Raw genomic sequence first — 13,756 nt, 5'->3', positions numbered from 1 at the left:
CCTACTCAAAAAATAAAACATCCCCAAGGGGGTGAATATCAACCAAATAAAAAAGAAAAAGAAAAAAGATGAAGAAGAAAGAAGAAGAAAAAAAGAAGATGAAGAAAAAATAGAAGAAAAAAGAAGAAGAAAATAAGAAGATGAAAAAAGAGAAGAAAGAAGAAGAAAAAAGGAAGAAGAAAAAAGAGAAGAAAGAAGAAGAAAAAAGGAAGAAGAAAAAAGAGAAGAAAAAAGAAGAAAAAAGGAAGAAGAAAAACCAAAAACAATAAAAATAAAAAAGAGGAGGAGAGGGCGCACATGCACGGCACGCGCGCGCTGACGCGCGCCTGCGTCAGCGTCAGAAAAAAAAAAAAAAAAAAAAAAAAAAAAAAAAAAAAGAGGCAGGAGGCGCGCGTGCACCGCACGCGCGCGTGGCCGACACGCGCCTGACGCGCGCGCGTGCACAGCACGCGCTCGTCAGCAGTCCGAAAAAAAAAAAAAAAAAAATTATTGGAGCGCGCGCGCTTTTCAAGGAGCCCTTGGACTGCGTGCTCCCATCAAATCGCGCTCAACTTTCACCGTCCTCCACCAAATTGCGCGTAGATTTTGACTCGCTTCTCCAAATCGCACGAGAATTTCAACGCGCTCCACCAAATTCCGCGAGCTCTTTAACGCACCTACCAAATTGCGTTCGCTATCAACTGGAAAATAAAAAAATAAAAAAAAATTATTTCTCCACGCCATGCCAACGATTAACGCAAGACTACAGCACCGTTCTACTCTCAATACGATCTGGTACCCCTTTCGACTTCGCTCCCACATCGTCTCGAGAGTGGGGGGCTTGCGAGACAACTCCCACGAGCAGATAACTCGCTCCGTCCCACAACCCCTTACAAGGAAACTCCCACGAGGAGCCAACCCCCTCGGGTCTCAAAACCACGGCGAGATAACTCCCACGAGGAGACCATTCGCGCCGTCATATAGCCCGTTGTGGGACAACTCCCACGAGGAGCTAACCCCCTCTAATCTCAAAACTACAGCGAGATAACTCCCACGAGGAGTTCACTCGCTCAATCCTACAGCCCGTCCCGGGACAACTCCCACGAGGAGCTAACCCCCTCTAGTCTCAAAACTACAGCGAGACAACTCCCACGAGAAGTCCACTCGCTCGGTACTACAACCGGCAGCAAGACAACTCCCACGAGGAGATAACTTGCTCAGTCATATAACCCGTTGCAAGGCAACTCCCACGAGGAGTCAACTCCCTCGGGTCCACGAACCCATAGCGAGATAACTCCTACGAGGATACCACTCGCTCCATCCTATGACCCGCAGCGAGATTACCCCCACGAGGAGCCAACTCGCTCGGTACTACAACCTACAGCGAGATAACTCCCACGAGGAGACAACTCGCTCGGTACCCCAACCCGCAGCGGGACAACTCCCACGAGGAGACAACTCGCTCAGAGCAACCTCAATCCGCACGCTCCTAAATCGCGCATCATCCAATGCTCCTACAACTCACCGCGAGACAACTCCCATGAGGAGACAACTCGCCCGAAATTCACTATATAATCGCAAGCTCAAGTTAGCACGATTACAACCATAGAAACACTTAGAGATATTATGACAATCTATATAGCCTGGCCAGCTTGATTACTCAAATTTATCTACTTGTTTTCGATGGGTCCTTCATTAAAACGTGGCCACGGTCCAAACATACTTACGACCCACGAGGTCTAACAAGGGGCATGATCCCCATAAAAAAAAAATCTTGAGAGCCTGATCCCCTCTTCAAGTACGTCACCCACAAGGCTATATGTAAACACATACAAGCAACGCGTCAAAACATTGACAATGTCGATAAAAAACAACTCCCACGAGGAGACCACTCGCTCCGTGCTACTTCATTATCGCGAGACAACTCCCACGAGGAGATAACTCGATCAATTCTATTACCCCAGAGACAACTCCCACGAGGAGATTAATTGATCCGTGCTACTACATTATCGCGAGACAACTCCCACGAGGAGATAACTCGATCAACACTATTACCCCGCGACGAGACAACTCCCACGAGGAGATAGTTCGCTACTACATCGTCGCGGGACAAAACCGACGACTCAATTAACTTATATCGCGGCAACTTTGTCGCGCTATGCGCCAACGCGCATTCACACCCCTCCGACACACGCTCCAACGCGTTTTCGCATACCATTAGGCCATACGCCAACGATCAACTTCTACAATTTTTACTCTCGACACGATCTGAGACCCATCACAACATGGCCCCCACATCGACTCGAGAGTGGGGGGCTTAATGATATGCCTAATTGGGTCAACCCAATGGGCCTACAATTTCTTTACCTACTGGGCTACGAGCCCAATATCGAAGACCAATATCACCGAGGCCCAAACACCTTCAAGTAAGGCTTGGGCCCAACAAAGCAAACCCAACCCGATAAACGACATATAAATAGAGGTTTTACTCATTTTATTAAGGTATGTCCTATTAATTGAACAAGACTACAATACGTATTCTCTGGACTAATTTCTATGATCAGCACGTCTGACTTGAGCGTCGGAGGGGTTTCCGCCGGATCAACCCCCGGCTTAGTTCATGTGTTCTATGATCGCAGGTACCTCAGGATCATCAAGTTGTCAAGCTATTGATCTGCTTTGCTCTCCCTGTTCATTTTCTACACCACCCTAGGTGAGCTATATTTTAGCATCATCAAGTTTCTAACTACGTTTCAGGGGGTGAGTGTAATTACCGATACCATAGGAACCTTAAAATTATTTAAGTATACCTCAGGAGTGTGGGTGTAATTTACCCTATATATTATGGTTAATAGCATTTTGACACCCGTATTTTGCCCGTTATTGCGCTTTACTACCTCAACTAAAACAAGTTGCATGGGCACATAACCAAACTTGCTTTTCTGACGCACACAACCACCTAAGGGAAATATTCCGACGAGTGTTCCCATTTTTCGGCGCACGCGCGATGCACATGTTTAATGTAAGGGTTTTTTTGGTCTTTTCAACTCAAAATTTGTGGGCCATGTTTTTTTCGTTCTTCTCTCTCTTTTTATAAGGGTGAAACATTACTCACAGCTTATAAGCTCTTTATAACAGCTTATAAATTTAGCCAAACACCCTCCAGTACTATATCTATATAGTTGCCGAGTGTGTATATATATATATATATATATATATATATATATATATATATATTAATTATTTATGTGTAGAAATTGATTTTCGTTCTGCATTAATAGAAAATTAGGTAGTGGCCATCAAGTAAGAGGTGAAGAGGTTGTTCTAAATTTTTAATGTCTAGATAAAGACATATGAATTGGTCCCTGTCCTTTTTCCAACTCATACATTCAATAAAACTACACATTCACAAAAGGATAATTTAGTACTTTTCTTCTTTAATATACTATCATTTTACTCCTGCCAACAATTTGGTTAATCTTACTTTGCACCCTTAAAATGTAGCATTTTAGTACTTTGCACCCTTGAAAAAAATGAATAGCACTTTACACCATCAAAATACGATCATTCACAATGCACCCTGAATTAAATATTTAAAATTTAATAAGGCAAATCTCATTTTTTATTGGTTTTTATATTTTTCACGGTGCAAAATAACAAATTAAATGGTTGTTTTCTTCTACCTCGAAGCTAATTTCGAGTGTGAACTATTGAGAAAATTATAATTTTGTTTAAAAAAAAAAAAGAAAGCACTAAATTATTCGATTGATAGATCTTTTATTCATTAGCTTTAAAAATTCATCCGATGTGCATTAGCATAATTTATTATGTTTTGAGGGTGTAAAGTGCTATTAATTTTTTCTGAGGAATGCAAAGTGCTAAAATGCTATATTTCAAGGGTGCAAAGGGGAATTAAGCCAGCAATTTTGACAAATATCAAATGCTGACTTAAGTAGTTGTTTTAGTTGTTTGCTGTTATCTCTCTCTCTCTCTCTCTCTCTCTCTCTCTCTCTCTCTCTCCTGTGGGACCCGCAAAACTTCCATGGAGGCATGACTCACTAGTGGGGCCCAACAAATAACAGGCCCCCCACGCACACATTACCTCTGCAGGCCGTTAGTGCAAGTAAAATACCAAGAAAGCCCCTGCCAAATATTCTTGTCAACAAACATTTCTTTTAACTTCCTCAACAACAAAAAACCACTTGTTTCAAACATTTGTATGTTTGCCTCACAACAAACAAATCAAGCAACATTTTGCATTCAGATATTGTACTGGTGAGTTCTAACTTGGTAATGATTTTCATGCAATTTAATTTTATTTGTTTGTAATAAATAAAGTTATTATTTGATTTTTAATTATTCAAGTAATTAAATTAGTTAGTAATTGGTTTTGTATATTTTCTACAAAGATGCTTTAATTCAGAAATGGGGAAAAGAAGGGCTTTGATTTATGCAGTGCAGAAAGCTGTCACTTGTGAATCCAAACAAAAGAGAGAAAAGGTACAAAATAATTGTTTAAAAATTATAAGATTAAATAGCAATATAATTTGTTAATATTTTTTTTTTGGTTTATGATCAGAAAAGTCGAAAACCGAGAAGATGGTTCGGAAAGCGGAGGAGGAGCGTCGATATGAATTCTGCGAGAGCGGAAAATGCGGCGGTGGTGGTGGTTCCTTTAGCGCATTCGCCGATGGAGGATGTGAAGTTGATCGAAGCTGAGAATGAACAGAGTAGGCACGCTTACTCCGTTGCTCTCGTGACCGCAATGGCTGCCGAGGCGGCTGTTGCCGCTGCTAATGCCGCCGCGGAGGTTGTCCGACTCAGATCTACCGCCGGTGTTCCCGGCAAGTCGATGGAAGAGACGGCTGCTATCAAGATTCAGACAGCTTTCCGAGGTTACTTGGTACGTCCACATTGTTTTTAGATGCTGTCGTCTACTATCTATTTTATTTTCGAAATTGTTTGCTTTATTCCAATGAAAAATGATAATATTTTTCGGCATCGATTTAATTAGGCGTTATTTCGCCTTTGGTTAATGTAGTAACATTTTCCGGGGTGGCACGGGAAATTTCGCTCTTATGTATCGGATCTGATCTGATCGAATAATATCTTTTTTTTTTTTTTCGAAAGTGCAAAACTGATTCAGTTTCGCTCATAAAATCAGAATTTGGAATGAAGAATCTTGTTCCAAAATCATAAATTTCGAATCCGAATCAGCGAAAAATTTGCATTTTTCTTTAAATTGGTATTATAAGTGTAATTTCCGATTTTTTTTTTTTTTTTTTTTTTTTTGGATTTTCAGAAATATGTTCAAAAATTAAAATCAAATCTAATATTTATTCCAATTCAATTTCTGAAAAAAATATGGACAATCAAAAAAATCAAAATTTTCGCGATTTGTAATGAGAAATATTGTTCCAAAATCAGAAATACTCGGAAATGATTTGGAGGAATTTCGAAAAGTTTGTTCCAACTTTCAATTCCCACCCGTAAACCCCACTACGGCAAACCAAACGAGGCCGTAACTCACGACTCCGAGACAAAAACAAGCTAATTTATACTTGTTTAAAAAAAATATAGGCAAGAAGAGCAATGAAGGCTTTGAAATGTTTCGTGAGGCTAAAATCGTTGATCGGAGGTCAATCGGTCAAACGTCAATCAACCGCCACCTTGAAATGCATGCAAACACTAGCTCGTGTGCAATCCGAAGTTCGTGCAAGAAGAATCAGAATACCGGACAAAAACTCGAACTCGAACCAAATCGAGCACAATCGTGAAAAGGAGCTCGACAAATCAAGGGTATACCCGTAAATTCACATGTCCTTATATATTTAATTTCAATCTCAAATAATAATAATAATAATATTATATATCATTTTTTTTAATGATTAATAGATGGGAGAGAATTGGGATGCCAGCACACAGTCAAAAGAGCAGATTGAAGCACATCTTCATTATAAGCAAGAGGCTGCTTTGAGAAGGGAGCGCGCATTGGCTTATGCATATTCGCACCAGGTAATACAGTAAAATCTCGATAAATTAATAACCTCGTTTAAATTATATTTTTTTTCCCTCTTCCAACTTGAGTACAACGTGTTAAAAAAAATATATCGTTAAATTAAAATTTCGCTATATTAATAGAATTTCGTGGGTTCAGACTGTATTAATTTATAGAGGTTTAACTGTATGTATGTATAGCAAACAAGGAGAATGTCAACAAGCCCGGCAAATCAAACATTCGTTGACCCAAATAACCCGAACGGGGGTTGGAGTTGGCTAGAGCGATGGATGGCCGCCCGCCCGTGGGAAAACGAAAACGGAAACGCCGTCCAAAAAGAAAGTAACATAGACGCCGTTTCGGCAAAAAGCGGGTCGACTCGATCCGTTTCCGTCCGTGGGGAATCCAAGATCCAATCTCCTAATACCCGAAAGCAAGCCCGGCCCAAATCAAAACACACCCGTAAAGTCAGACCTCTAAGCCCGAGATCTGGGGCCGCCGGCTCCCCCTACGACGACGATGGCGATTCTAGAAGTATGAACAGCGCACAATCGGAACTATACCGGAGGAGGAGCGTCTGCGGCGGCTCGTCGGCGAGAGACGACGAGAGCCACACGAGCTCACCCTCGGCGGTCCCGAGCTACATGGCTTCGACGGAATCCGCTAGGGCTAAGTCGCGGCTCGGAACACCCGAGAAATCGTCCGTTTCGGGCGGCGGCTCGGCCAAGAAACGGCTGTCCTATACCGGCTCGCCAGCTGGCGGGAGGAGGGTTTCTGGTTTGGCCAAGACAGAGTACTGATAATTTGTTTCTTCATTCAAAGAGTGTTTTAGTTCAAAGGTGTTGTTTGCCATTGTTAAGGTTTGTTTTTTCTTGGGAGTTGCTTTTTTTTTCGTGTGATTATTATGCTGATGTTAACTACTTTGTGTTGTGTGTATAGTGTAAGTATGATCTTTTACTTGTTCATTTCTCTCTGTAATTTTTTTATATGTACTCATGTAAGAAAATGCTACAACTCATTTGTGATTCTATGTTGTCTTTTGATGCAATTTTTGTTTTTTTTTTTCCTTCTTTTTTTTGTACAATGTGATGTCTCATTTGAACTTAAATTTCTTTATTAGTAATGACGAAACAGTTTTATGTCATATTAATTTATAGAGAAAATTGCACTTCACCCCTAAAAATTTGAAAAATTCGCCGTCCCCCCCCCCCCCCCCCCCCCTCCCCCCCCTAAAAATTCAAAAAAGAGATGTCCCCTTGCAAATATGTTCATGTTGCACTTTGTCCCAAAGTCAAACTTCCGGCGTATTTTTTATCTGAATTGACAAAACTCCATCAAATCAAAGGGTATTGCCGTCATTTCACCCTTCCCACCAAATTCAAACCCTAACATCAGTCTCTTTTACACAACAATCGTCAAACACTCTGCTCTCACATCAGCAAATAATTTCAGAACACAAAATAAGGGATTTTAGTCCGAAAATTCTGAGAATCTTTCATTGGTTCTTGATTAGAAAGTTATCCCGCTGTTCCCGTAAAAGGGTTAAAAAATCATGAGATAAGGAACACAAAATAAGACACATGTAATGTATGGTTTCAATTAGAACAATTTGCAATTTGGGAGAGAAAACCCCTAATTTTTCAATCAAAATGTGCAATTTCGCGGATTATATGAATGGAGATTTGAGTTGGGTATGACAAAAAATAGTATATATACCTTGAAATGACCGCAATCCCTTTTGAGTGGACGGATTTTTGTCAATTCCGATAAAAAATACGCCTGAAGTTTGACTTTTGGGGCAAAGTGCAGCAAAAATTGTAAGGGAGCTCTTCTTTAAATTTCTAGGGGGGAAAGTGCGATTTAAAATTTCTACGGGGCGAAGTGCAATTTATCCTAATTTCTATTTCCATTTACATTAATATTTATTTATTTATTTATTATTTTTTATTATTACTATTACAATTATTAGATTAGATCCGGGCAAATTAGAGTTTTTACCCCTCAAGTTTGGATTTGTTCGACCCTACACCCGGTGATAACTACCGGGTAGGTCTTCTGCTGCCACGTGTCTCTTTTTTGTATTTTATAATAAATTCCCCGCTAGGGTTTACCTTTAGGGGTTTTAGAAAAATAAAAAAAAAAGAACACGTGGCAGTAGAAGACCCACCCGGTGTTTATCACCGGGTGTAGGATCGAAGGAACCTCAAGTTTGTATCTATTTCACATTTTTGTCAATTTACTGTTAGTATGTCAGTTAAGTCATTGATGGAACACACTTGATTCCGTTAGTTTTAACAAAAAATTGACGAAAAGGACTTAAAATGTTGAATTTTCGCGAAACAAGAGGGACCAAATGTATTTTTTGTGAACATAAGGGACCAAATATGCACTTTGCAAACTTAAGGAACGAGAAAACTGCATTTTTCTCATTAGATCCTACAAATCCGAATCACCAATTTTGACTTTATAAACACACAACCAATTGGCGATCACATTCTTCCCACCTCGGAGAAAGCGAAAAAAACCTCATCCAATCCAAAGATGGAAACCAAATCATCAGATTCAAAACCACCAACCTCCTCCGACCACCACCAGCCCAGCAGAATCACCCGCCGCCGAATCCAAACTCCGGCATCCGCCGCCGCCGCCGCAGCATTCCCCGAAGAACTCATCGAAGAAATCCTTTCAAGACTCCCGGTCAACTCCCTCCTAAAATTCAGGTCCGTTTCTAAATCATGGCGCGCTTTGATCTCCGACAAGAAATTCATCTCAGCCCATCTCAAAAATTCATCCAAAAACACAAACTTCACCCTCCGCAGAATCATCTCCACCATTATCCTCCCTTATTACACCCTAAAGCACTGTTCTTTACACTCACTTTTATCCGGGCCGTTGACCAACGCCGTTGACTCCGATTACCCGATGAAGAACCCCCAAAACTCCGTTCGTATTGTCGGTTGCTGTAACGGGCTTGTCTGCATCGCCGTTAACGGCAAGCATTTCTTCATATGGAACCCATCTACAAAAAAGTACAAGAAATTGCCCGATGTGGATGATTTTATAGAACAAGGTTTGTTCATCACCAAATACGGATTCGGTTTCGATGAGTCGAACGACGATTACAAGGTTGTCGGGATTTTGTCGGGTTTTTGTAATAGGGACCGATACGAAACTATGGTGAAAGTTTATAGTTTGAGGACCAATTCTTGGAAAAGAATCGACGTATTTAACGACGGTCTTCCGTTCGACGATACCGCGAAGTTCGTGAGCGGGAAGCTTCATTGGGGTAAGAGAAACGGATCCAATTCTAAATGGGATATCGTCTCGTTCGATTTAGCAAGTGGGGTATGCGGGAATGTGGCTCGTCCGAGTTATGTCGAGACCGATTTTTCACCTTCGTTGGGAGTTCTCGGTGGATGCCTTTGCGTGCTTTCTAATTCCCGTAAAAGTAGTGTTGATGTTTGGGTAATGAAAGAGTATGGAGTGAGTGAATCTTGGACTAAAATTGTGACGGTTCCGTATCTTGACGTGCCTTGGGAAGGTCCATACTCGACACCGTTGTGCGTTGGATCGAATGGTGAAATCTTGTTGATGTACGGTTCGAATTTGATGATCTATAGCCCGAGAGATAATCGGTTTAGGCGGCCGAAGATAAGGAACTTTGGTGCGTTTCTTGAAGCGGATGTTTATTGTGAAAGTTTAGTCCCGCTTGTCTAATGATGAACAAGAGTCGCAAAATCGAAATTGTTAGTTATCTCGTTGGCTATTGCTATTTTTCACTGTATAATGTTTTTTTTAGAGGAAAAAACTTGCGAAAGAATCGGCGTTTACAACTTAAAGAATAAAATTCGGTAGCACCGAAGAATTAAAGTTCTCCTTGGATAAAAAATCTAGCTATTTCGCGAGCTGCACGATTGCCTTCTGTCTTGATGTCACAAACTTTGAAAGAATAGTAAGAATAGCTCTTTCTTGTTCCCACATGGTCTTCTAATGGATCTTCTCTATTTTCCTATAAATCTATTTCATTCTCCACTTGCAATATTGGTTAGCTTGTATGTTGAGTTCGTATTGTTTAACACGGGTTCAACCCATTTTTCGATTTTTTTTAACAACTAATTGTTCCCCGACGAAAAAGGACTAATTACACTTCGTCCCTTAAAAATTTCAAAAATTCGCGCATCCCCTTAGAAATTGAAAAAACAGACACCCCTTTCAAAATATATTTATGTTGCACTGTGCCTCACAGTCAAACTTCTGACGTATTTTTTACCTGAATTTACAAAGCTCCGTCCACTCAAAGGGGATTGCCGTCATTTCAGGATATATATATGTAATTTTGTCATACCCAACCAAAATCCCCATTCATATAACTTGCGAGTTACACGTTAAGATTGATGAAAAATTAGGGCTCTTTTCTCCCAAAATTACAAATTGTTCGAATTGAAACCATACATTACATGTGTCCTATTTTTGTGTTCGTTCTCTCATGAATTTTGAACCCTTGTGACTGGAATACCATAATAGCTTTCTAATCGATGAAACAATGAAAGATTCTCACAATTTTGGAACTAAATCAATCCCTAATCTTGTGTTCTGAAATTGTTTAGTGAAATGAGAGTGAAGTGTTCGACGGTCGTTGTGCAAAGGAGAATGTTATGAAGGTTTGGATTTTGAGGGAAGTGTGAAATGATGGCAATACCCTCTGGTTGGATGGAGTTTTGTCAATTCCTGTAAAAAAAAGAACGCCGTAAGTTTGACTTTGGGGCAAAGTGCAACATAAATATATTTTGCAAGGGGATGTCTCTTATTTGAATTTTTAGAGGGGAACATACGAATTTTTGAAAACTTCAGGGAGTGAAGTACGATTTGCCAAAAAAAAAAAAAAATTTGAACTCACGTTGTTCTAAGTGAATTCCATGGGTTGTTCTACCCTAGTCCCATTGAACTCGCGTACAACAACATGAGTTCAACCCATTTTCGTGGTTTTTGTTATGTTTCAATTATAACTTACGCAATACAACGAATGTAAAAACGTAAAAATTTACTTCAGATATGTTGTCGTTGGTGTTGAAATCTAATTCAGGAAATATTCTAGTTCACATTGTTTAATGCGAGTTCAACCAATTTTTGTGTTTTTTTTATAATCGCAATCTTTATTATACAACGAACTTAAACACATAAATTATACTTCAAATCTGATGTCGTGTTTCAAAATCTAGCTCGAAAAATATTCGTCTATCAGAGAATTTGGAAAATTTTAAATTCTAATAGTCAACGAAAAGTGCATGCGAAATTAATTATAATTAGTACTTTAAATTTTTAATTGTTTTTTAGCCCAAAAACAATATTAAATTTCAATTTTAGAGGCGATTAAGTATGTTTAAAATTGAAATTTTGAGGAGTATTTTCTTCACTTTGGAACATCAAGGACCAAAAGTGGAATCAGACTAAACACGAGGGACTAAAAGTGTAATTATCCCGGATTTAACCCTACCACGACAAAGCATAATTCTTCTTCTATTTTTTTTTTTTTAGGGCAGGCGAGAAGAATTTCTAAGCAATCTCGGAGAAATCAAGCAAAAACCTCACTCAACAATGGAAGCAAAACCAGGCTCCAATTCATCAATCTCCGATCATCATCAGCCCAGAAGATTCCGTCGCCGAATCGAAACCCCGGCAGCCGCCGAAACCCTACCGGAAGAAATCATCGAACAAATCCTGCTAAATCTCCCCGTCAGATCCCTCTTGAAATTCACCTCCGTTTCAAAATCATGGCGCTCGTTGATCTCCAGCAACAATTTCATCGAAGCCCATCTCGAATTTTCGAGAAAAGACCCGAACTTTACCCATTACCGGACGATCTCAACCTTCTTGCCGCCCCGTAATAGCAGCGCGAAGCACTGCTCTTTCCCGTCACTGTTTAACGGTAACGGAGTTGTGACGGATGCAGTTGACGTTGATTTTCCGTTTGACTTTCCCAAAAAAATCGTCCGTGTTATGGGTATCTGCAATGGGCTCGTTTGCATAGCCCCTAACATGGGGCATTGGTTCTTGTGGAACCCATCCACTAGACAGTACAAGCAATTGCCTGACGAATGTGATCGGACGGATGTCGTCGTCAAGTACGATTTCAAGTATGGATTTGGTTTCGACGAGTCGACTCGGGACTACAAGGTTTTGCTAGCTCATTCGGTTCTTAGCAAAGGCAATCGATATGAAACGACCGTGAAAATTTATAGTTTGAGGACCGATTCTTGGAAGAGAATCAAGTTCTTCAATGGTAGGCGTCATCCATCGGATTCAGGTGTTAGTGGGATATTTGTGAGCGGAAAGATTCATTGGTGTAAAAAAAATACCGGATCAAATTTAAAGTGCCATATTGTTTCGTTCGACATAGGAAGTGAGGTATGGGGGAATGTGGCTGAACCGAGTTGTGTCGAGAGCGGTTCTTACGATTCACCGTCTTTGGGAGTGCTTGATGGATGCCTTTGTGTGTTGTATGATTTCACGAGAAGTAGAATAGTTGTTTGGGTGATGAAGGAGTATGGGGTGAGTGAATCTTGGGCTAAAACGGTGACCGTACCTTATGTTCACCTTCCCTTGTCGAATCCGTCAATCATTAGACCGTCGTTGTGCGTCGGACCAAAGGGTGAAATCTTGTGCATGGTAGGATCAACTTTGATGGTTTACAACCCGAACGATAATCGGTTTAGGTGTCCCAAAATGAGGAACTTTGGTGCTTTCCTTGAAGCGCATGTTTACTACGAAAGTTTAGTCTCACTTGTCTAATGGTGAACCGGAGAATGAGGCGAATTTAGATTTGTTATGACTTATGAGTGATTATCTTCCCTTTTTTTTTCTGATGTTAATTATATTATTCTTAACCCATAGAAACTCGAATTTTATTTTTCAAAAATGCGGTCTCGATTGAATAGCTCGGCTCTCGTTTGTCGTGGCTCCTTGATGGTTTTATCTTATATTTCACATATAATTTATTTTCTTTGTTTGATTCAAAAAATGGTTTCTTGAGATGATTTCATGAAGACTATATAGTGTATCTTTTGGCCAACTTTTTTTTCCTCTCGCGTCCTGATTTTCTTGCATCTTTCGAGTCGTATTTGTTATGAATTCGAGTAAAAAGGTTTTCTTGATTGAATAGCTCTTTCTTCATCCCACATGGTCTTCTAATGGATCTTCTCCTCTTTGCTTGAATAGGATATTGTTTCGTCTGATTTAGAAAGTGAGATAAGTGCAAGTGTGGCCCCACCGGATTATGTCGAGAGCGATGTTTTTGCAACGCCGTCATTGAGAGCGCTCGGTGGACACCGATACTCATATTGGTACTCATACTGAGTCTAATAACTATACTAATACTAATACTAATACTGCTACAAATGTTAATACTAATACTAATGTTAATACGAATACGAATACAAACACCAACACGAACACCAACACCAACACCAACACCATCGGCAACGCCATCGCCAACTCCAACGCCAACACACACCAACACCAACACTAATACCAATACTGATACCAGTACTGATATCAATACTAATATTAATACCACACTACTAATATCAATATCAATACCAATACCAAAATCAATACCAATACTGATTTCAATACCGATATCAATACCACTAATAATACCAATACCAATACTAATATCAATATCAATATCAATACCACTAATAATACCAATACCAAGATCAATATCAATACCACTAATAATACCAATATCAATATCAATACCGATACCAGTATCAATACCAA

The 13,756-nt window shown here is 40.0% G+C and overlaps 3 protein-coding genes across 4 annotated transcripts; all 3 read left to right on the top strand.

Moving 5' to 3' along the window:
• The first annotated feature begins 4,112 nt into the window (after positions 1-4,112).
• Positions 4,113-7,025, top strand: LOC105955654 (protein IQ-DOMAIN 3). Of its 2 annotated transcripts, none has more exons than XM_012979422.2 (6): positions 4,113-4,254; positions 4,389-4,479; positions 4,559-4,882; positions 5,560-5,778; positions 5,875-5,994; positions 6,178-7,025. In XM_012979422.2, the coding sequence occupies exons 2-6, from the start codon at positions 4,405-4,407 to the stop codon at positions 6,775-6,777; spliced, it is 1,338 nt and encodes a 445-aa protein (XP_012834876.1). In that variant the 5' UTR covers positions 4,113-4,254; positions 4,389-4,404; the 3' UTR covers positions 6,778-7,025. The 2 variants fall into 2 exon arrangements, with proteins under 2 accessions (XP_012834876.1, XP_012834877.1); XM_012979423.2 differs by having other exon boundaries at positions 4,120-4,254; positions 4,403-4,479.
• A 1,405-nt stretch (positions 7,026-8,430) lies between these two features.
• Positions 8,431-10,016, top strand: LOC105955656 (F-box/kelch-repeat protein At3g23880). Its single transcript, XM_012979425.2, has one exon. The coding sequence runs from the start codon at positions 8,519-8,521 to the stop codon at positions 9,692-9,694; it is 1,176 nt and encodes a 391-aa protein (XP_012834879.1). The 5' UTR covers positions 8,431-8,518; the 3' UTR covers positions 9,695-10,016.
• A 1,492-nt stretch (positions 10,017-11,508) lies between these two features.
• LOC105955655 (F-box/kelch-repeat protein At3g23880) lies at positions 11,509-12,893 on the top strand. Its single transcript, XM_012979424.2, has one exon. The coding sequence runs from the start codon at positions 11,573-11,575 to the stop codon at positions 12,764-12,766; it is 1,194 nt and encodes a 397-aa protein (XP_012834878.1). The 5' UTR covers positions 11,509-11,572; the 3' UTR covers positions 12,767-12,893.
• The last annotated feature ends 863 nt before the right edge of the window (positions 12,894-13,756 follow it).

This window comes from Erythranthe guttata, chromosome 6 (assembly GCF_056151865.1).
Source record: "Erythranthe guttata isolate IM_541 chromosome 6, IM_541, whole genome shotgun sequence".
Taxonomy (NCBI): Eukaryota; Viridiplantae; Streptophyta; class Magnoliopsida; order Lamiales; family Phrymaceae; genus Erythranthe; species Erythranthe guttata.
This window is presented reverse-complemented; position numbering and strand designations above follow the sequence as displayed.